The sequence below is a fragment of the Onychomys torridus genome, chromosome 8 (assembly GCF_903995425.1).
Source record: "Onychomys torridus chromosome 8, mOncTor1.1, whole genome shotgun sequence".
Taxonomy (NCBI): Eukaryota; Metazoa; Chordata; class Mammalia; order Rodentia; family Cricetidae; genus Onychomys; species Onychomys torridus.
The window spans coordinates 5864129-5884529 of NC_050450.1; the positions used below are offsets into that span (position 1 = coordinate 5864129).

General features: G+C 46.6%; 1 protein-coding gene across 4 annotated transcripts in view; it reads left to right on the forward strand.

Annotated features, from left to right (window-relative positions):
• The window catches only part of Myh11 (myosin heavy chain 11), a 114091-nt gene that overhangs the window by 39655 nt on the left and 54035 nt on the right, over positions 1-20401 (forward strand). For 2 of the 4 annotated variants that reach the window (XM_036195166.1, XM_036195163.1), the window contains exons 4-10: positions 3619-3646; positions 8089-8191; positions 9939-9959; positions 11747-11839; positions 13815-13878; positions 14476-14574; positions 19243-19386. In XM_036195166.1, coding sequence (XP_036051059.1) covers positions 3619-3646; positions 8089-8191; positions 9939-9959; positions 11747-11839; positions 13815-13878; positions 14476-14574; positions 19243-19386 — 552 coding nt within the window. The remainder of the gene's footprint in view (positions 1-3618; positions 3647-8088; positions 8192-9938; positions 9960-11746; positions 11840-13814; positions 13879-14475; positions 14575-19242; positions 19387-20401) is intronic. The other 2 variants (XM_036195167.1, XM_036195164.1) reach the window with 1 other exon arrangement.

The following is a 20401-nucleotide window of genomic DNA, read 5'->3' on the forward strand; positions in this document are numbered from 1 at the left end:
CTGCAGGTGAGGTATACAGTAGACAGACCCCTGTCTCAGCCATAGAGAAGTGTGGAGTCAGAGATAATATCATGGAGGTGCTGACTTTCAGGTAATATTTCAAAAGCGGAAATAAGTACTCAAATAAAAACTTGTCTGTGAAAATCTACAGTAGTACAATTAACAGTAGCCTAAAGATAGCAACAACCCAAATTTCCATCTGTGAATGAATAAAATGTAGTCTATTATATAATGGAGTATTACTTGGCTATGAACAGGATAAAGTGGTAATATATAGTACAAATCAGATAACCCTCCCTAACATGAAAGAAGCCAGGCATGTGAGGAGGTCATGCTGTGTGTCTCTATCTGTGTGAAATACTCAGAGCCAGTGAACATGTGCACACAGATACAGACTAAGCATATAGGTTGCCAAGGGTGAGTGGGGATGGCTGATTGATGGTAATGGCCTAATGGGTATAGGGTTTTATTTGGGAGTAACAGAATGTTCTGGAACTAGATAGAGGTGGTACTCATGTGATGTTATGAATATCCTAAGTACCCAAATGCTGTGGATATCGCTCTGTGTAAATAAAGTTCTGATTGGCCAGTGGCCAGGCAGGAAGTATAGGCGGGACAAAGAGAAGAGAATTCTGGGAAGTAGAAGGCTGGGGGAGACACCTCCAGCCGCCACCATGAGAAGCAACATGTAAAGACACTGATAAGCCACAAGCCATGTGACAAAGTATAAACTAACAAAAATGGGTTAATTTAAGATAAAAAAGGTAGATAACAAACAGCCTGCCACGGCCATACAGTTTGTAAACAATATAAGTCTCTGTGTGCTTTCTTGGTTGAGTCTGAGCGACTGTGGGACTGGTGAATAAGAGAGATTTGTCCTGACTATGGGCCAGACAAAAAACCTCCAACTACACCCAAAGTTACTTGTTTTGAGCTGGCTCATGTCCTGTGAATTTCACAGTCATGATTAACAGAAGGACCTGAGTGGACAAGGAGATGTGTGGTAGGGCAGAAGATCTTGTTCTACCTTCTAAAAATTTATGAATTACATTTATAGATTTTGTGTATGTGCACAGGCATGTGTGGAGGTCAAAGGACAACCTGTGGGAGTCAGTTCTCTCCTTCTACCATGTGGACCCCAAGGTTACTTAGATCTTCAGGTTTGGACACAGGCATCTTTACCCACTGAGCCATCTTACCATCCCCTCCCTGGCTCTCTCAAAGACTGGGCTCAGAGAGGAAACAGAATGCCCCAGCCATGGAAAGTTCAGGCAAGCTCCCAGGGGTCAGTTCAACAGCTGACCCAAAGAAGCACTTCTTTTGCCCAGAGCTGTGCTTCCCACGCTGTGTTTCCTATGGGAGCATCCTGGGCCAGAGAGCTGCCAATGGCCTACAGCACAGAGACTGCTCCTCCTTCTGGGAGGCCTAGGAGCCTCTGACCCTATAAATCTCTCCTGCTCAGGGCCTAGCTCTTGCCAGGTTGCTGAGAAAGCCTGGCTCCCTCCTCAGGTCAGATGGAAGAAGCCCATGGTCTGCCAATACTTAAGACCTTCCTTAAAATAATGCCGGTCAGTGCTGGCTGGGGACACAGCTCAGAGAGCAAAGTAGCTGCCTAATGTGCATGAGGCCCGCATCCCCAGTGCTGCATAAACAGTGAGTGCTGGAGGTCTGGAATCACAGAACTGAGGAGATAGAGACATTCAAAGTCATCCTAGGCTACATAGTGAATTTGAGGCTAACCTGGGCTACATGAGACCCTGTCAGGTCATCAGGCTATGGAGACATTTTTGCTGCCTGGGTTCTAGTCATAGGGCACTGGTTCCTCCAGCCTCACCTCAATCAGAGTATGGTGGGCTTCCTTCCTCTCCTCCTTCCTCTCTTCCTTCCTCTCTTCCATCTTTGCTTGCTTTATTATTTTTTCTTGTTTCCTTCTTCCTTATCTCTCCCCTCCCTCCCCCTCTTTCTTTCTTTCTTTCTTTCTTTCTTTCTTTCTTTCTTTCTTTCTTTCTTTCTTTCTTTCTTTCTTAAAATAGGCCCTGGCTGGCCTGGCCTGGTACTCACTATATAGCCAAGGATGGCTTTGAATTCCTGATTTCCTACTCCCATTATCCATCTATCCATCCTCCTATCTGTCCTCTGATCTGTCCATCTGTCTGTCTATCTATCTGTGATCCATTCAAAACAGATAACAGGACACTCAACCATCTGGCTGGCATTGGAGGTCTGGTATCCCGCATACCAGGAGCTCTGCAGTAAAATGAGGCTGAGGGCTGTGGTGCAAGAAACAGATGTGAAAGATACTACCTCAGGCTTTGCCCATTAGGTGTGGCATTCTGGTGTCTCTGCTCTTGGCTGCTGGTTAGAGTGTTGTTGTTCCCATGTCCCTCCTTGGCTGGCTGGCTGGCTGGGATACTTTCTGAGGAGAAGCTGTCAGTGATGCTTGCTTGATCTTTGATCTCATAATGTCCTGTGCATCAGAGGGTGGGGTGTCTCTGGTACTAGGCATCAGGCACTGACCTGTCAACTTCCAGAGAACAGAGCCTACATAGGAGCTTTTCGACATGTGGGAACACTGGCATGGGTAGGAGAAGGCATAAGGACAGAAACCAAGGGCTTAGAAGGAAGCAAGGGAGGCCTCTGTGCTACATGCCCATCCCTAACAAGTGAGGACTCTAAGTCAGCTCAGCTCTGGGTACAATCTTAACCCTCCCCTGGGCACAAAAGGAACCACTCCAAGACTTCTGTCTTATTAGAGTTGCTATTGCTGTGATGAAACATCATGACCAAAACAATGTGGGAGGAATGTATTTATTTGCTTAAGCTTCCACATCACTGAAGGAAGTCAGGATAGGAACCTGGAGGCAGGAACTGATGCAGAGACCATGGAGAGGTGCTGCTTACTGGCTCACTGTTCATATCTTGCTCAGCCTACTTTCTTATAGAACCCAGGACCACCAGCTAAGGGATGGCACCACCCAGAATGGACTGGGCCCTCTTACATCAACCATTAATTAAGAAAATGCCTTATAACCAGATCTTATAGAGGCATTTCTTCAGTTGAGGTTTCCTCCTTTCAGATGGCTCTAGCTTATGTTGAGTTGACATAATAATAGCTACCACAGCTTTCTAGGATGGCAGGGGTAACATAGGGACAGATGTAAAGGAACCTGCATTGCCCCCCACCCCTGCAAGGAGAGAAATGAGTGCTGGTGCTCACAACCCAGGGCCGTCCACTACAACACTTCATAGCTGATGGAGCTGACACAGCAAGCTAAAACACTTTAGAGCAGAGACCTATGGTCACAAGGGTACCTGGCCAGCCTGAACCCCCCAGTCTATAACCTAATCAGGATAGGGGAGGCTCTGGGTCCCCCAGAGCTAGTGTGGCTGGGGGTCTGTGGCCTCCTAGGTGCATCAGGCTCAAGCCTCTTTCAAGGAAGGACCACCTCAGGGACTGTGACTCTCCTCATGGGTTCACTTTGGCCCCTTGTGTTCTGGGCATCCAGTACAATTGGCTCTTGGCCATCTCCAGTCTGGCCAACATGTGAGAGTTTGAGCCATGTCCAAACCCTTAGATTCAGGGCTTTATCTAATTCACACTGTTTTCTCTGTTTGCAGATCGTGAAGACCAGTCCATTCTGTGCACGTAAGTGAAGCTGTTCTTCCTTTGTTGTTTACTGAAGATAAAGATCACCAGGGTGGGATCTTTGATGTGTTCACAATTGAATTGCCCAGTCCTGCCCTGTCACAGGGCTCATGTAGTGGAAACCAGTATGCTCAAATGCTTAAGGATGCCTGATACTGATGCAGGCATAGATTATCACACCTCATGAGACCCACAATGGGCTGGACCTTTCCACATCAGTCACCACTTAAGGCAAATTTTAATGAGATATTTTTCTCCATTAAGAGTCCCTCTTCCCAGATATGCCTAGGTTTGTGTCAAATTGACAGAAACCAACCAGACACCCACAAAGCCTGAAATGATTGCTATGCAGCCCTGTACAGAAGTGGCTTGCCCATTCCACACCTAAACGGGGAAATGTGGTGGGGCTTATGGGTTAGCACAGGAAGCAATGATGGAGATTATGGTACAGACAGAGCACACAAGTGTAAGGGAGGAACAGCAGCTATGATTGTGTGCCAGTCACCATACTGAGTGCTGTGTTCTCTTGATTAACCATCACAGTGGTCATATGGAATGTTTGGCTTACACTTATTTTGTGAGTAAGGAAGCAGAGGCACAGAAGGTTAAGTAACTTACCAGAGGCCATGCAGGTGACTGGTTGAGTGGGTATTTGAACTCAGGCTGTCTGATCCCAGGAGCCCCTGTGCCATTCAGCTAATGAGGGCTATAGGGGATGAACATATTGAGTCCAGATAGTATTCAAAATGAGTGCTATCTAACTGGGCTTTACAGGATGCGTAGGAGTTGGACGCCAATACTAGAGGACACAGCCAGCTTGCATTAGGGGTGGGACTTAGGAGGAGTTGTAAGTATGCAGCCAATTTGACTCCTTATTGAGGCTAACAACAGCCTGTAAATAAGCTTTTAGTGGTGTTCAACTTGCAGAGGCAGGACTACCCCATAGTGTTAAAATTATACAAATTCCATGATGAGAAGTCATTAATAATTTTCAGACCCTTCCATCAAGCACAGAGATTTTCTCAGAATGTCCCCATGAGACTTTGCAGGTCACACAAACCAAGAGAGTGTCCCTATGAAACTGTACAGGTCACACACACCAAGGGAGTGTCCCCATGAAACTGTACAAGTTCCTCAGAACCATGACAGGGGCTTGGATGGGGACAGCATTGTCACACAGAGTTCCTGGGTCACCAAAGCAGATATAAGCATGTTTCTGGAGCCACTCAGGGCCTGCCAACTTCAGATGCCTGGAGCCTGGGACTTGGGTGTGTTCTTTGGCAAGGCTATCTAAAACTATTTTTATCAGAAACACTTGGAAATAGTTGAGCCTAGAGGACCAAGTGTAGGGAAGGATTCCCAGAGTCTGTCACTGCTGATATCCTCCCTGTAGTCAGGAGCAGGGACAGAAGGCCAGATGGGAAAGCATGGATGGTAGGAAGTGGAACAAGACAGGACGCTGACGTGCCAATCATGAGGCCTGTGCTCAGAACGCACAACTTTCCCTCCCTTCCCTGACCAAGATCCTTCCACTTCAGTTGAAGAGAAGTTTATCCACTATTTTGACATTAGCTCGACTGAAGTAATTTATACTATGGTGTACACAACTGAGTGGCTTAGTTCTTTGATCCCTGATTTCAGTTTCAGAGTCCAAGGCTGAGATGTCCCTCTGTCTTTCCCTCTCATTTATTAAAATAAAAAGTGGGAGCAGGGAGAATATGGATTGTGTTATTATTTAGATCTGAGTTCAAATTTCATCCCCTTCTGTTTTCTGTCCATGGGAGTACCTGGAACTAGATCAGTTTACTTCAATGTCTCTAAGCCTCAGTTTCCCCAAGAAGGTGGTGAGAATAATCATGAAGATCCTCATTAGATGGCTGAGAATTAAAGGTACTGAAGTGAGGGGACAAGTAAGCCCAGAGTTGTTGTTGTTTGTTTTGGCTCTTTTGGGGGGCCCGCCACCCAGCTTCCAAATAAATCACACGGAGGCTTAGTCTTAATTATAAATGCCCAGCCTTAGCTTGGCTTGTTTCTTGCCAATTTTTTCTTAAATATCCTGTTTGTCTTTTGCCTCTGGGCTTTTACCTTTCTCTTACTTCTTAATCTTACTTTTACTCTTACTCTGTGACTGATTGTGTAGCTGGATAGCTGGCCCCTATCCTTCTCGGACTACTTCTTCTCTTTCGCCCAGATTTCTCCTGCTATTTATCCTCTCTGCCTGACAGTCCTGCTTATTTTTCTCTCCTGTCTCACTATTGGCCATTCAGCTCTTTATTAGACCATGTTTTAATCAGCTGTTTTAGACAGGCAAATTATCACAGTTTCACAGTTAAACAAATGCAACATAAACAAAAGTAACACACCTTAAAATAATATTCTACATCACAAAGCAGGCACTTAGTAAACACCAGGACCCTGCCTGCCCCTTATCTGGTTCTAGGGTGTTGGTTCCTTTCTGTCCTTCCTGGGACAAAATAGCTGATAAAAGCAACTCATTGAAGCAAGGGTTTGCCATGGCCCCAGTGCAAGGACTCAATGTGCCCTTGCCTTGCTGTATGACCCAGAACAAGTTGCCTACTCATTCTAGGCTAAACTTCTTTTCCACAGTAACACATATACCATGCTTCCTGCCTCCATAAACAGAGGTGGTGGTGCTGAGGAAGGTAAAAGAGATTGGGCATGCAAAGTAATTAGTACCCCTCACTACATACAATGTAAACTCTGTTTCCCAAAGTTTAGGAAAATCAATAATTGTGTCCTTTGGAAAAGGAGGGGTTATCAGGGACCTTACGCCACTGTGACCATGCAGTTCTTGGCAGTGGGAAACTGCATCAGTCATTTCTCACCTGACACCAACAGGGAGTAGAGAGCTTGAGCTGGAAGATGGTGGGCTATGACCCTCAAAGGCCTGCATTCCCTGGCTATCCCTCCCCAAACAGCACCACCTGTTAGGGACTGTATTCAGACACTGCCTATGAAGAACAGGTCTCATTCAAACTGTGTCCAGTTCAGGGGATAACAGGAAGCTGGCATGAGGATAGTTTCTGGATAGTGAGCTCCGTGGGGCCAGGCCAGATACCCAGAGCAAGTCATCGTTCTTTCTTCTCTTTTCTCCAGCCTTAGTGAAGTCACTGAGGTAGCCTTGGCTGAGAAAGTTCATTTCTTTCCTTCTATTTAGGGAAAAGGGCAGAGCTATGTTCAACTGGGCCATTGGCTCAGCCCAGAGAACCCCAAGCTGACCTTTGTATGGGTGAATTTTTTCCAGACTTTAAAAAAAGTCTTTCTTATATTGTTAAGTATGAAGTGAGCTCAGAAAATGAGAGCTTTTGAGCAAAGCAAAGAAAAACAAACAAAAAATCTGGGCGGAAAATGATGTGGAAGGAATGTGAGTAGAGACCCCATCCTTTCTTCTTAGCAGACATGAGGAACCAGAGGTGGTACTGGATCTCACAGGTAGAGAAGCCCCACTGCAGTGATCTCGAGTGGCTCAAGATGGTGGCCCCTCATGCTCCAGAAGGAGTCTTCTCATTAGGCTATCAGTACGCCACCAGTGGGAAGCTATTAGCTATATGCATGTTAGTGAAAATTACTCCGATCAAAGAAGCCCTTTGGTACTTGTCTGAGATTATCAGCTAGCTGCCTGATATTAAAGGGATTCTGCTGAGGATGGAGGGCCTTGCTTCTGCTCAGTGACTCATGGGATAAGGCATTCTTTTCTCTATAGTCTCTAGCCTTGGCTCTGCTTTCTGGAAGGTTCTCTGTCTTCCTTGGAAGCCTCTTTCTTGTCCAGTTCTTCTGAGTAAAATTTGCTGACAATACCTCTTAGCAGAGGGTGCTGAACAGACCAGAGTTTGATTCTTTGTAGCAGAGCTCAGGTTCTTCTTCCCTCTTCTTCTGAGCTCTTTCTTATATTATTTCTAGAGGAATACACTGGCTTGTGGGCCTGAGTCTACTTGGGTTCATTTGCTCTGGTGAAAAACCCAAGCTCAAGCTGAAGAGATGGCTCATTGGATAAAGTATTTGCTGTGCAAGCTTGAGGACCTGAGTTCGGATTCTGAGGACCCATGTTAAAAAACATTAGGTAGAGTGATGAGCTTGTACCCTCAGCAATGGGGAGACACAGATAGACTCCCCAGGGGAGATGGATGCTGGGGTCACTCAGCATGGGTCCCTGGTCCACTATTGGCTGAGTGTCTATCTGTGAGTGAATGGGGTTCACTGCCAGCCAGCCTAGCCTAACTGATGAGTTACAGCCAGAGAGTGACCTGCATGATAACTGAGGTTGACCTCTGGCCTCTGTACATATGTACATAAACTTTCACCCAAACATAGGTGCACCAGCACACACAAACAGCCAGCTAATACCTCTTCCAGAGGAGCCTCAATTTCCCCACTCTGAGGGTCCTGCTTGGCTTGTACATCATCATACTCATGTCTTTCAGAGGTGAGTCTGGAGCTGGGAAGACAGAGAACACAAAGAAAGTAATCCAGTACCTGGCTGTGGTGGCGTCCTCCCACAAGGGCAAGAAAGACAGTAGCATCACAGTAAGTGTCAAGTGCCGTCACCAAGGCTACACCTAGTCTTAGCTGACTTGAATGAATAGAACTCAACCTGTGCCCCCAGGGTTGGTCCCCCTGGGTGGAGCATGCTGGCTCTGGGGACCCCCTCCCCTTGCCATGGCTACTTGGTCCCAGCATTCTGGGGATTGAGCCTCCTCTACTGAGGTCTTCCATGAATACTTCTTAGCAGTGACCCTACTAAATCCAATTACTGTGAATAGATTTCCTGCTGTGGGGACTGTCCTACAAACTCCAGTGCTCCTGGTCCCTGGCCTTTGTCCCTATATGCCACAGTATATTTGGAGCCACCAAATATGCCCCACATACTGTCCCTAGGGGGTAGGACTCAGTCTCAAATTGGAATGACTCTATGTCCCACCCCCAGGGGAGATGGATGCTGGGGTCACTCAGCATGGGTCCCTGGTCCACTATTGGCTGAGGCTCTTTCTGTGAGCCACACACCACAAGGATGAGGTCCTGCAGGGACATGTGGTTACACTGATAGAGACAGAGCCAGAAAACAAAAACCCCACAAAGGCCCCACACTGGCCCAGTAGGAAGGGGACTTAGAAGGAAAGCAGAGGAAGTTTCTAGAACCTTCCCTTACTTTTCTTCCTCTCTTCCATTTGCGTTCCTCATCTGTCCCATGTGGGACCCTGGGTCCAATCAGTATCTCTGTATGGATTCTGGGGACAGGGGGATGACAACATCTGCCACCCTGCATCTTGCTTCTTATTCTTAGGGGTGACAGACTGGCACAGTGGCCAGTGAGCCTGGAGCTCTCAGGGACCTTGGGTGGGTGCTGGCTATGTCCTGGGATACTTTTCCCTTTAAACAAGCCCAGGACCATAGGCTAGCCTATTAGGGTTATGTGTAGGGAACACTGGCCTGAGCTTGTGTGACAGAGAGAATCCCACTTCTCCCCCTTTTTCTATAAAATGAAAACAAGACATAACAGTTAGGATGACCCAGCTTTATGAGGGCTGAATACTCTCTCCCTGCATATGCAGACACATTTCTTCCCCCATCAGATCAGAAGCCAGTGGGGGGTGTGGAGGCAGGGGCTCAATTGGTAGAGTGCCTGCCTCACAGGCACAAAGCCTTGGGCTCATCCCCAGCATCCCATAAACCAGATGTGGTAGTGTATACTGTAATCCAAACACTTGGGAGATAAAGGCAGGAGAACCAGAAGTTCAAGTTCATCTTCAGCTGTCTAGTAAGTTTGACACCAGCCTGGGATCCATGAGACCCTGTCAAAAAAGGGAGGGAGGGAGGCAAGGAAGGAGGGAAGGAAGGAAGGGAGGGAGGGAAGGAAGGGAGGGAGGGAGGGAGGGAAGGAAGGGAGGGAGGGAAGGAGGAAGGAAGGAAGGAAAGAAGGAAGGAAGACATCCATTGAGGCCAGCAATTAGGAAATGAGATGCCTGGCAGTTGTGATGGTGTAAACCTGTGATCCCAGTCAGCACTCAGGAGCTGAGGCAGGAGGATCATGAATTCAAAGTAAGCCTGGCTATACAGTGTCTCAAAAGGAACAAAGGGAACAAGAGGGAGAAGGGAGAGAAGGAAGGAGAGACTAGAGCACAGTAGAAGGGAAGGAGCTGATCCCTGTGGGCTAGGGCTGGGAGCAATGGTAGCAAGGAGGAGGAGCTCCACCCAGGGCTCCCACTGTAGGGTGGGCTTGGGTGTGAAGGCAGAAGCACTGACATCTGTTTCATACTGTGCTGTCCCACTGCAGCAAGGCCCATCTTTTGCCTACGTGAGTAACAGAGTGTTCCTGGTGTGATGGGAGGCACCGAGTGGATTAAGACCTGCATGCATCTGTTGCACCCACGGGCCCCCTAGTGGATGTGAGAGCAGGGCAAACCCCTGAGTTTCTGGCCCCAGACTAGTAGAGGCACCAAAATATCATGGAGTGCGTGGGTGGGGGTGGGGGTGATGCCAGAGCGCAGAGTGGGGCATGTTAGCTGACCAGAGGCTCCTACCAGAATCCCCAGGGCTGCACTCCAACCTGGATGGATTTCCCCAGTTCAAAATAAACCCACAATGTGCCTGCCATCAGTTTCCCGACACACTGAACCATCCCATCTGTTGAGCATCTTAGGACCATCAGGCTCTAGAGTGGCTCTGGCTTGGTCAGTGGGAAACCCAGCCAGGGCAAAGCTACCTTCCCTGCCTTCCTGCCCCAGCTCTGTCCCCTGCACCTGTGTGTCTTTGTGCATGTGTGTGTCATACGTGCCTCTTCTCCTGCATGCCAGTTGCCTCACCCAAGACATTTGAAACCATCTTGGGTTTGTGATGCACTAGCTTTGGTGGCTAGGTAAGGCCCCAGCTGTGCCACACACAACCTGGCCTTGCATGGACCTCTGCATATGTGAACTGGACTCTGGGCTGTCACATGGGTCCCAGCCTAGAAGAGACCCTCCAGCGTGTTTCATGTCACCTAGTCTGTTTGAAGGTAGATGCTGGGCCACACAGTACTTTGTCTCAGGCAAGAAGTTGAATGTTATTTGACATAGGCTATGTAACCTCTGCCAAGTCACTAAATGATTCTGGAGCAAAGTCTCAATATCCATCAGATGAGGTCTCTATGTTCAATGCTCTCCTTGGCAGTCCTTTCAATATGCCTGCTAAAAAACCTCTTTGCAGAAGAGGGAGCTTTGTGGGGAAACTTTGGATCCCAAGTCTGCAGGTAGATGCAATTACTCCAAGTTTCTTCCTACTAGCCAAGGAAAGTAAATGACTCTTCCTGTTAATTTCTCTAGTGGGCCAGGTCCACTTGGTGCTGGGGTTTCCACAAAGATAAGGCCTTCTGCATCTTATTTTGCAGGCTGCATTCCAGGGGGATGGCCAGGCAGCAGCAGTAGCCACTGCCTTCTGTGGTTTGACATCTCTTTGCTTTCCTGGCATGGCTTACTTTGTTGACCCTTTCCTTACCTCCATTAATCTCATGACTGCATTCACACACAGGAGCCCCGAAGAGGGGCCTGCGGGGGGGGGGGGGGGGGGCGCTGCATGCAGTCTCAGCTGCATTTAATCTGCTAGACAGAGCTCATGCAGCTTCAAGGCTTCATTCTGCAGCTGCTGAAAAGGATTTCCGGTGGGTTTGGAGCCTCCCAAAGTATCTTCCATAGGAAACATCAGAAGTCTAGGCCTGCCAGGTGAAATGCTACAACTTTTAAAATTTGCACTTAAGCTGTCGGGAAAGTTGTAGCAGCTTAGTTTGAAGAAGGCAAACCTGAACTGTGATATCACCAAGGACAGCCGGCAGGTTGTACATTGCACACTCCTAGGAGTGCCATTAATGGTGTTGTAAGCATCCCAGCATTGTATGATATTACCTTTGTCTCTGGGCAGCAGTCTTTCTAGGGAGCAGATATCTTCTTCTCTGTCAAAAAGCTCTTCTGAACAGATCCTATATATCTGAATGGGACATTTGGGGCCTAGGAGGAGCTGAAAACAGGATAGAGCCTGTGGCCAAAGGGCAGAGCTTTATGTCAGGTCCTAGGTTGTGTTCCCCCATAACTAGATGTGAATGAATTTTAGGGGGAGCTGGAAAAGCAGCTTCTACAGGCGAACCCAATCCTGGAGGCTTTCGGCAATGCAAAAACTGTCAAGAATGACAACTCTTCTCGCTTTGTAAGTAGCAGAGCTATATAGGCTTTTCTGGGACTGATGTGGTACTCTGGTGTCACATATACCCCAAGAACACACACTGGAAGAGTATAAGAGCCCTTTGGGACTAATGGACTAGAGACAATAGAGGACAACCATATTTGTTCCCTCTCCTTATGTCCCAAGGGCTCCTGTCCTCATTCATTCACTCAACAATCATTGAGCATCCATTCTCAGTTAGGCATTAACATTTGTGGTTTATCTAACTAACATTTACTGAGCACATGCTACATATTAGACACATGCAATACACATTCATTCATTCAACAAAGCATAACTGAGCACCTGCTCTATAACACATACATCTGTCCTCTACCAAATACTGACTAAGCACTTACTGCATACAATCATTCTGGTGGACTTTTATATAGACCATGGCCCCTTTTCATTTGTTGAGGGTTTTTTGTTTTGTTTTGTTTTTTATTTTTTCCCAGATAGGGTTTCTCTGTAGTTTTGGTGCCTGTCCTGAACAAGCTCTGTAGACCAGGCTGGCCTCAAACTCACAGAGATCTACCTGCCTCTGCCTCCCACGTGCTGGGATTGTAGGAGTGCACCGCCGCCACCACCACCCGGCCATTTGTTGAGTTTTTATTAAGCATGTAATATATACCTGACTAGGCACTATCCAGACACAGGAAGGGGATCTGCTTTGAGGACTAGCAGTCAGTGATGTGAGAGGTGTCACTGTCCCCATGTACCCTTTCCCAAGTCCCAAGGCTGTCTCCTTCCTTACTCAAGGGTACTCTAGCTCCAGGGGATCTGATGTCCTCCTCAAGCTCCCCTGGGCATCCATAGACACTTCACACATAGGCATACAAACATATACACATAAATGAGAACAAAATTAATCACAGAAATTAAATGTCCTTGGAGACGTTTCCCTGCCCACCCTGAGCTCCCTCTGGGCCTCACTGTGCTGCCCAGGCCTATTTCCATCTCAGCTACTCATTCAGTGCCAAGTAACACTCTTACTGCATGTCTCAGATTCATACAAACCATCTTGATGCCCTCCCTCTAATATGAAGGAAGAACTAGGCCAGTCACAACCAGGTATAGTGGTGCATATCACTGGGTGTAATCCCAGTGATCAGGAGGCTGAGACAGGAGGCTTGTTAATTCAAAGCCAACCTGGGCTACCTAGCAAGACCCTGACTTGTTCATAATTCAAGTGTGGAGCCTGGAGGAGTTACTCAGAGTGAGCTCTGGCTTAGCATCTATGAGGCCAGGGTTTCCATTTACAGCATTAGTAGGAACTCAGATAGCTCAGTAAGTGCTTGCCCTACAAACACAAGGACCTGAAACCACAAGAAAAAGCAAGACATGGTAGCATATGCTTGTAGTCCCAACAATGGGGAAGCAGAGAATCCCTAGGGCCAGCTGACCAGCCAGCCTAGCCTACTTGGAGAGTTCCAGTCTTTATCTATAAGAGACTCTATCTGAGCAAACAAGATGGACAATGCCTGAGAAATAACACTTGACAATTTCCCCTGGTGTGTGCATCCAGTTCCCCCCTCACCACACACACACACACACACACACACACACACACACACACACACACACACGCAACACATACGTGCACGCACATGCACAAAACGCATTTTAGCCTAGCCTACTTGGTGTAGAAGGGCCTGTGACTGACAGCCACCTCTGAAGAGCAATGTCATGCCAGGCCACTTAACCTAAGTCAGCCTCAGTTTCTCTACTCCTTTGGGGCAGCCATGAAGGACTTAGTTGTTTCATGTACAAATGATGTTCCCTGCATGGGTTTGATAGGCCTGGGGATGCTGCTTGCTGTGACCCAACAGGACTGAGAAGCTCTGAGAGTGTTTGAGAGTCTCTCCTTCCTGACTGGCGCTCTGACACTCCCCTGCCTGCCTGTGGTGTGGAGTCTGTACTGAGCCTGGCCACTCCATCAGCTTGTTCTCCTCTCCTGCAGGGCAAATTCATTCGCATCAACTTTGATGTCACTGGTTACATCGTGGGTGCCAACATCGAAACATGTATCCTTTGCTGAGCTGGGGTCATGGGGGTGAGGGAACCCAGGAAAAACACAGAATCCCCTTCCTCTCTGCAGACTCTTGAGTTTCTTCTGGAACAACCCTTCTTGTGTTTAACAGGAGGTACTGTGGAGTAGGGTTACATGTAAACCCTCAAGATCTGTGTTGGATTCTTGACTGATCTCTCAACTCTATGGACCTTGTGGGTGAGACAGAGATGATGTCTGGAGAATAGAATTAGAATAGAATTAATTTGCATCATGTTTATAGCATGTGCTGGGATAGAGCTAGGGCCAGCTTGGCACCAGCTGTCACGTGGCCTTCATCACCTTTTTGCTGAGTCTTGCCCAAGGCCAAACCCCGTGTCCTTAAAGAGTTCATCTGAGATCGGCTGCCCTACACAGGCTCATGAATCAGAAATAGTGGCCAACTCTGCCAGCTCTTAGGTCTTAAAACTTTCCAGGGAGCCTCTCAGGTCCTGGGGACCCCTGCAGCAGCTGGCTTGGCAGGGTGGGTTAATAGGTTTTTGGAAGCTGAATCCCTGAGCTGTGAGCTGAATTCCTCATCTGGCCCTAGAGCCCTTAACTCCTTCCCAACCAGATCTTTTGGAAAAGTCTCGGGCAATTCGCCAGGCCAGGGATGAGAGGACATTCCACATCTTTTACTATCTGATTGCTGGAGCCAAAGAAAAGATGAAAAGTGAGTGTCTGCCCTATGATGGGTTCAAGGTCAGGAACTGGGAAAGATCTGATGCTAGAGTGGCAGATATACAGTCCCTCACCTCCTCTAGTGCATGAGTGTGGCCTTTATTCAGATATCCTCACCATCATGTGATGTGGTAGATCGCTGTCAGTCGCACATTATTAGAGCATTAACTGTTCAGCTCCAGTTACAACCTGTCACTTTAAAGGAGCAGATGACAATGACTTAGAAGCTCATCTAGAAAACTTGCCAGGTGTCTGGTAGGATGGCACATTGCTTTAATCCCAACACTCAAGAAGCAGAGGCCAGGAGATCTTTATGGGTTTGAAGCCAGTCTGGTCTACATAGTGAGTTCCAGGCCAACTATGGCTACATAATGAGACCCTAAAAAAAAAAAAAACAACAAACAAAAAACCCCACAAAAACCAAAAGCAAACAAACAAACAAACAAACAAACAAACAAACAAAAAAACCCTTTCAATTATGTTTAGTTGTTGGCTTAGGTTTTGGTTTTGAGATCAGTTCTTACTTTTGTAGTCTGGGTAGCCCAGAAATTGCTAACCTGACTAAATCTCAATTTTATCTTGAATTTGTTATTCTTCTGCCTCAACTTCTCTAGTGCTAGACATGGGCCCCAAAGCCTAGCCTTATATTTTGAGTTTAGAAGGAATTTGGAGGGGCAGTGAATTCAATCAAGACTTTCAAGACTTTGACACCGATCTTGTTGTTCTGTTTTGAGACAGGGTCTCATGTGGCCCGGGCTAGCCTCAAACTCATTACATAGCCAAGGCTGACCTTGATCCCTGCTCTACCTCCCAAGTGTTTTGATTACACACATGCACAACCTCCCTCCCTCCCTCCCTCCCTCCCTCCCTCCCTCCCTCCCTCCATTCTTTCTTTTGACTCTGGGAATGAAGCCCCGGACTTGACACACACCAGACAAGTCCTATAAATTGAGCTACATCCTAGCTAAACAGACTTTCTTTAAAAGGACAAATAGCCACTGTCTACTGCTCTGCGGGACACATAGATTCTGCTAAACTCTGCCATTGTGCAGAAACAGCCACAGCAATGCATAACCCAGCAGAATGGATATGTTTCAACAAAACTATATTTACAAGAACATGAAGCTTACTGAAATTTGCCAACTACTGTAAATTAATTTTTTCATGTATTTCAGGTAAGAAATGAGCAGCTTTGGCCATGCAGAAATCAAAATTTTTTCCAACATAATATTTTTATTGATTATTTGGGAATTTCACACAATGTACCCCAATCACACTTTCTTCCCAGTCCTCACAGGTCCACCTCCCCATTCTTGTGCCCTGCCCCCCAAAAAAGAAGAAGAAAAAGAAAGAAAGAAAAGAAAATACCCTAAGTTTAATTTATGTTGCATATATATATTTACTGGAGCATGGTCAAACCCCCCATGGCCAGCCCCTTAAAGAACTGAGACCTTCCCCACCCCCACCAGAAGCCATCCACTGTGAGGAGCTACACTTCAGGAGCCCTATCACAGTTTTTAAGGACTCTCTTCAGTGGCTTCCTGTCTAGACTGTTTCTTTTCCTTTTTAGGGGGGTGGGAGGAGAGGGCCAGGGTTGGGGGTGGTGTGTCACAGAAGCCTCAGAGTTGAGGAATCAAATTCTTAAAGGAACATCAAAATTACAGCCAGAAAAGGGATACATTGGTGAATATGGGTTGATAATGGAATCCACATTGTGTGATTAGGGTTAAGACTAAGTCAGGAAACTATTGGCAGCAACACAAACTTGGTTTCCATCTGCTTTTCCCCTCAGTTATTTTGGCTAAAATTAGCAAAAGGACTGGGGTGTGACACACACCTGTCATTTCAGTACTGGAAGGTGGAAGCAGGACAGCAAGGTCAAGGGCAGCATGGGCTACACAATGGAACCCTGAAGGAGAGGGAGAGAGGAAGGGGAAGAGAAAGAGAAGAAGGAAAGGAAGATCGAAGGAGGGGAAAGTAAATGTAAGAAGAAAGGACAGGAAGCTCTGAACGGGATGTGATCAGCCCAGCCATGATGGGGCATTTTGCATCGCCCTGCACAGTGGTGTGGCTCCTTGTTTCATTGTTCTTGAAGCATGGTCTTCTGGAACACCTAGTGTGAGATGGACTGGGTTCTGGGTGGATCTACACCAGCAAATAGGTGAGGTAGCAGTTCACAGTGGGAGCCCCTGGTGGGTAGCTTGCTGAAGCTGTTTACTTTTCGTCCCTCTGGATTCCCAGCTGCATTTTGCTTCATGCTCTGCAGCAAGCTTTTCCACAGCTGAGCCAGGAGCATCTGGGCCAGAGAATAAGGGAGAGTCTAGGGCTAATTGCATTTTTGTTTGTTTGTTTTGCTTTCTTTGAGTTGGGATCTCACTAAGTATTCCAGGCTAGTCTGAAACTCATAGCAATCCCTCTCCCTGTCTTTGCCTCTGAAGTACTGAGATTATAGGCATACACTACCACACCCAGCCTTATCTTTATTCCTGATCACAGAGCTGGGGAAAAGGAAAGTATGAGAGGTTGAAATGCCTGTGAATCTCTCTAAACCATGGATAATGGTGTTGGCAAACCCTAAGTCTTTGTGACTAGTCCCATGTTTCTCTGAAGCCAGAAGCTTGAGTTACCTTGGCCTTGAGTATGTCAACTTTGTGTTCATCAAGTGGCTTCAAGGTGACCTGACCCATAAAAGACCTTGGCTTAAAAAGAGAGCATCTCCCTGATGTTATTCCAAGTATCTCTAATTGTCTTGGCAAGGAACAGATGTGTTAGAAGGGTAACAATCAATGAGGAGAGAGAGAGAGAGAGAGAGAGAGAGAGAGAGAGAGAGAGAGAGAGAGAGAGGAAGAAAGAAGGAAGAAAGAAAGAAAGAAAGAAAGAAAGAAAGAAAGGCTAAAAATGGGCAGGATGAAAAACGAACAGCACAAAGGAAATAGAGCAGCTGAGTATATCTGTGGGGTCAGAGAGATGGCACTCTGGGTAAAGCACTTTTACATACATGAAGACCTGAGTTCTAGATCTGCTGAACCCATGTAAAGGCTGGGAATGTGTAGCAGCCTACCTATAATCCTAGCACTCACAGGGTGGTTACGGAATTCCCAGTCTAGCTAGTCTAGCTGAATTTGTGATCTCTGGCCTCAGTCAGAGAGCCTACCTGCCTCAAACAATAAGGTATGGAGGGGCGGGGCGGGGTGATTGAGAAAGACTTGATGTCAACATCAGGCCTCTACATGCACACTCATACTCATAACACATGCACACATTCACACTTCTGTACACAAAAGAACACATGTACATTGTATACATCCAGAGAGAGAGGAGAGAGAGAGAATATGACTTTTTACAGAACAGCTTTCTTTTCTTGAGACACCATTGCTAAATTTTCTTCCCAGGGACACACAGCAACATCTGTCTCTTCTCCTAACCTCCCAGCTACAAACAGTGGCACTAAAGTTCACTCTGTGGAAACAATGATTTTACTAGGCTTCCTTACCTCTGTAAGGAAGGAAGGGGTCACACATAGGGGTGTGGGTGCTCTGCCCACAGGCCACTCCTGGAAAGCCTTCACCAGCAGGGTAAGAGCTCCTCTGTCTTAGTCTTCCCTGGCCTATGTACTAGGTAGCTTTGGTTCAGAGGATGCTCACTCCCAACAATCTCATTCTGTAGACCAGATTGACCTTGAATTTAAGATTCCCTGCCTTGGCCTTCAGAATGCTGGGCCTATAGCCTTGTACAGATAGGCATGTACCAGCAAGCCTGATGCAAACAAGTTTTATTAGATGTCATAATATAATCAAGAGATTGGAAAATAGGTTCACTCAAGGGCCAGACAATAAATATCCTAAGCTTTGAGGAACATAGTGTTGCTTTTACAGCTGCTTACTATTACAGTGGGAGAGCTCACAAAGAAATGCAGGCAGTCCTGTTTCAATAAAACTTTATTTACAAAGGCAACCAGTGGGCCAGATTTGTTAACCTTTGATAAAAGGTTTGTCTACTGATTCAATTAGAAATAGTTAGAAGAAAAAGGAGGAGAGTGCTGGGCAGTGGAGGTACACACCTTTAATCCCAGCACTATGGAGGCAGAGGAGGCGAATCTCTGAGTTTGAGGCTAGCCTGGTCTACAGAGTGAGTTCCACAACAGCCAGGGCTACACAGAGAAACTCTGTCTTGAAAAAAAAAAAGAAAGAAAAGAGTAAAGAAAGAAAAAGAAAAAGGAGAAGGGGTAAGAGCTAAACCTTTATGTGCCATGGCAGGAATTCAGGATATAAGACCTAAATTTGATGTCCTGAAATAGGTAGTTATACACAGGGCAGTACATAATATACTATGTAATAATTAATATGTTAATCTGTTATTGTCTTAGTTTACTTTCTATTCCTTTATGTAGTAATTTATTTTTAAAATGTATGTGCATGTGTGATTTTGGATATTAACATAACACCCAGGTGAGATGGGCACAGTATACAACCTGTACCACCATGTGAGACCAGCATTGGCTGCTGAGAACTGTACATGATGACATATAGGAAGGGTTTTAATTGCCCAGACCTTGAGAAAGCGAGAGAAATAGTGATGGCCCATATTGTTGGGGACCCTGTGTCGTACTAAAGGTAGAAGCATGTCTCCTTACTCACTTCACTCTCCTCCTTGCTTTTAGGTGATCTGCTTTTGGAGAGCTTCAACAGCTATACATTTTTATCCAATGGCTTTGTGCCCATCCCAGCTGCACAAGATGATGAGATGTTCCAGGAGACACTGGAGGCCATGTCCATCATGGGCTTCAATGAAGAGGAACAGCTAGGTGAGTTTCCATATCTTGGCCTAGAAGACTGGATTTGTGTCTGTGGCGCTGAGGGATTTGGGCCCTCATCTGATCAAGGTGGATGGCTACTTTCTGAGTTCCCTACCTCCTGAAAGGAGGGAGAGAGGGAAAGAAGGAAAATAAAGAGAAGAAAAGTGAATCTTGCCACACATGGTTTATTAAGCAAGTGGCTGAAGTAAAACTTTTTTGGCTGCAATTGACCCAAACTGACTTAAGAAAAAAAAAAAGTGATTCACTGTGTTGGTTTTCTGCTTCATTGCTGACACCCAACTAGACAACTTCAGACAGGGGGATTTATCTTGGTTCATGGTCTCAGAGGGTCTCCACCTATCACAGAGGGAGACATGGTGGAACTATTCAGATCATGGCAGTGAGAATGTGTGGCAGAGCTCCTTAAACCACAGCAGGCAGGGTGAGAAGGAACTCACCAGGCCCTGCCTCTTGGCTTTCAAAATAGCACATTAGTTGGGGGCCAAGAGCTGTGACAAGAAGCTCATGGAGGATGGTCTAGAACCAATCATAGTAACTTATACTGGAAAACTTGGACATACTGGTTGCAGGTTTAGTAGGTTCTAGGGACTCATCAATTTCTCTAAAAGCTGGTTTCTGGTCTTCTGTTGTTCAACACTGTTGTTCCTGTGTAGTTTTCTTGACAACAATGCCAGTGTGTTCCAGCTCTTATAGCCTTGGGTTTGTGGCCAAAGTGTAGAGGAGATATCTATTATAACCCCAAATGGTAGCATCCCACTAACTTGGGTTGGTGGGCCAAGGTGAGTATGTGCATTTCTTGGCTGCCTATGATGTTAGGGTCATGAGGTAGGGAGGTTAGGGTGCTAAGAACCCACTCCTAGGGCTGAACATAGACACAGCAGAGCCAAAGGAGGTGATGGAGACTTAGCCTCTGCTGGCTTCAATGCTCTTCCTCCAGAAACACTTTTCCTCTAGGTTTGGATGGGCTTTAGCATTCAGAGTACACCAGGGCAAGACTGTGGTA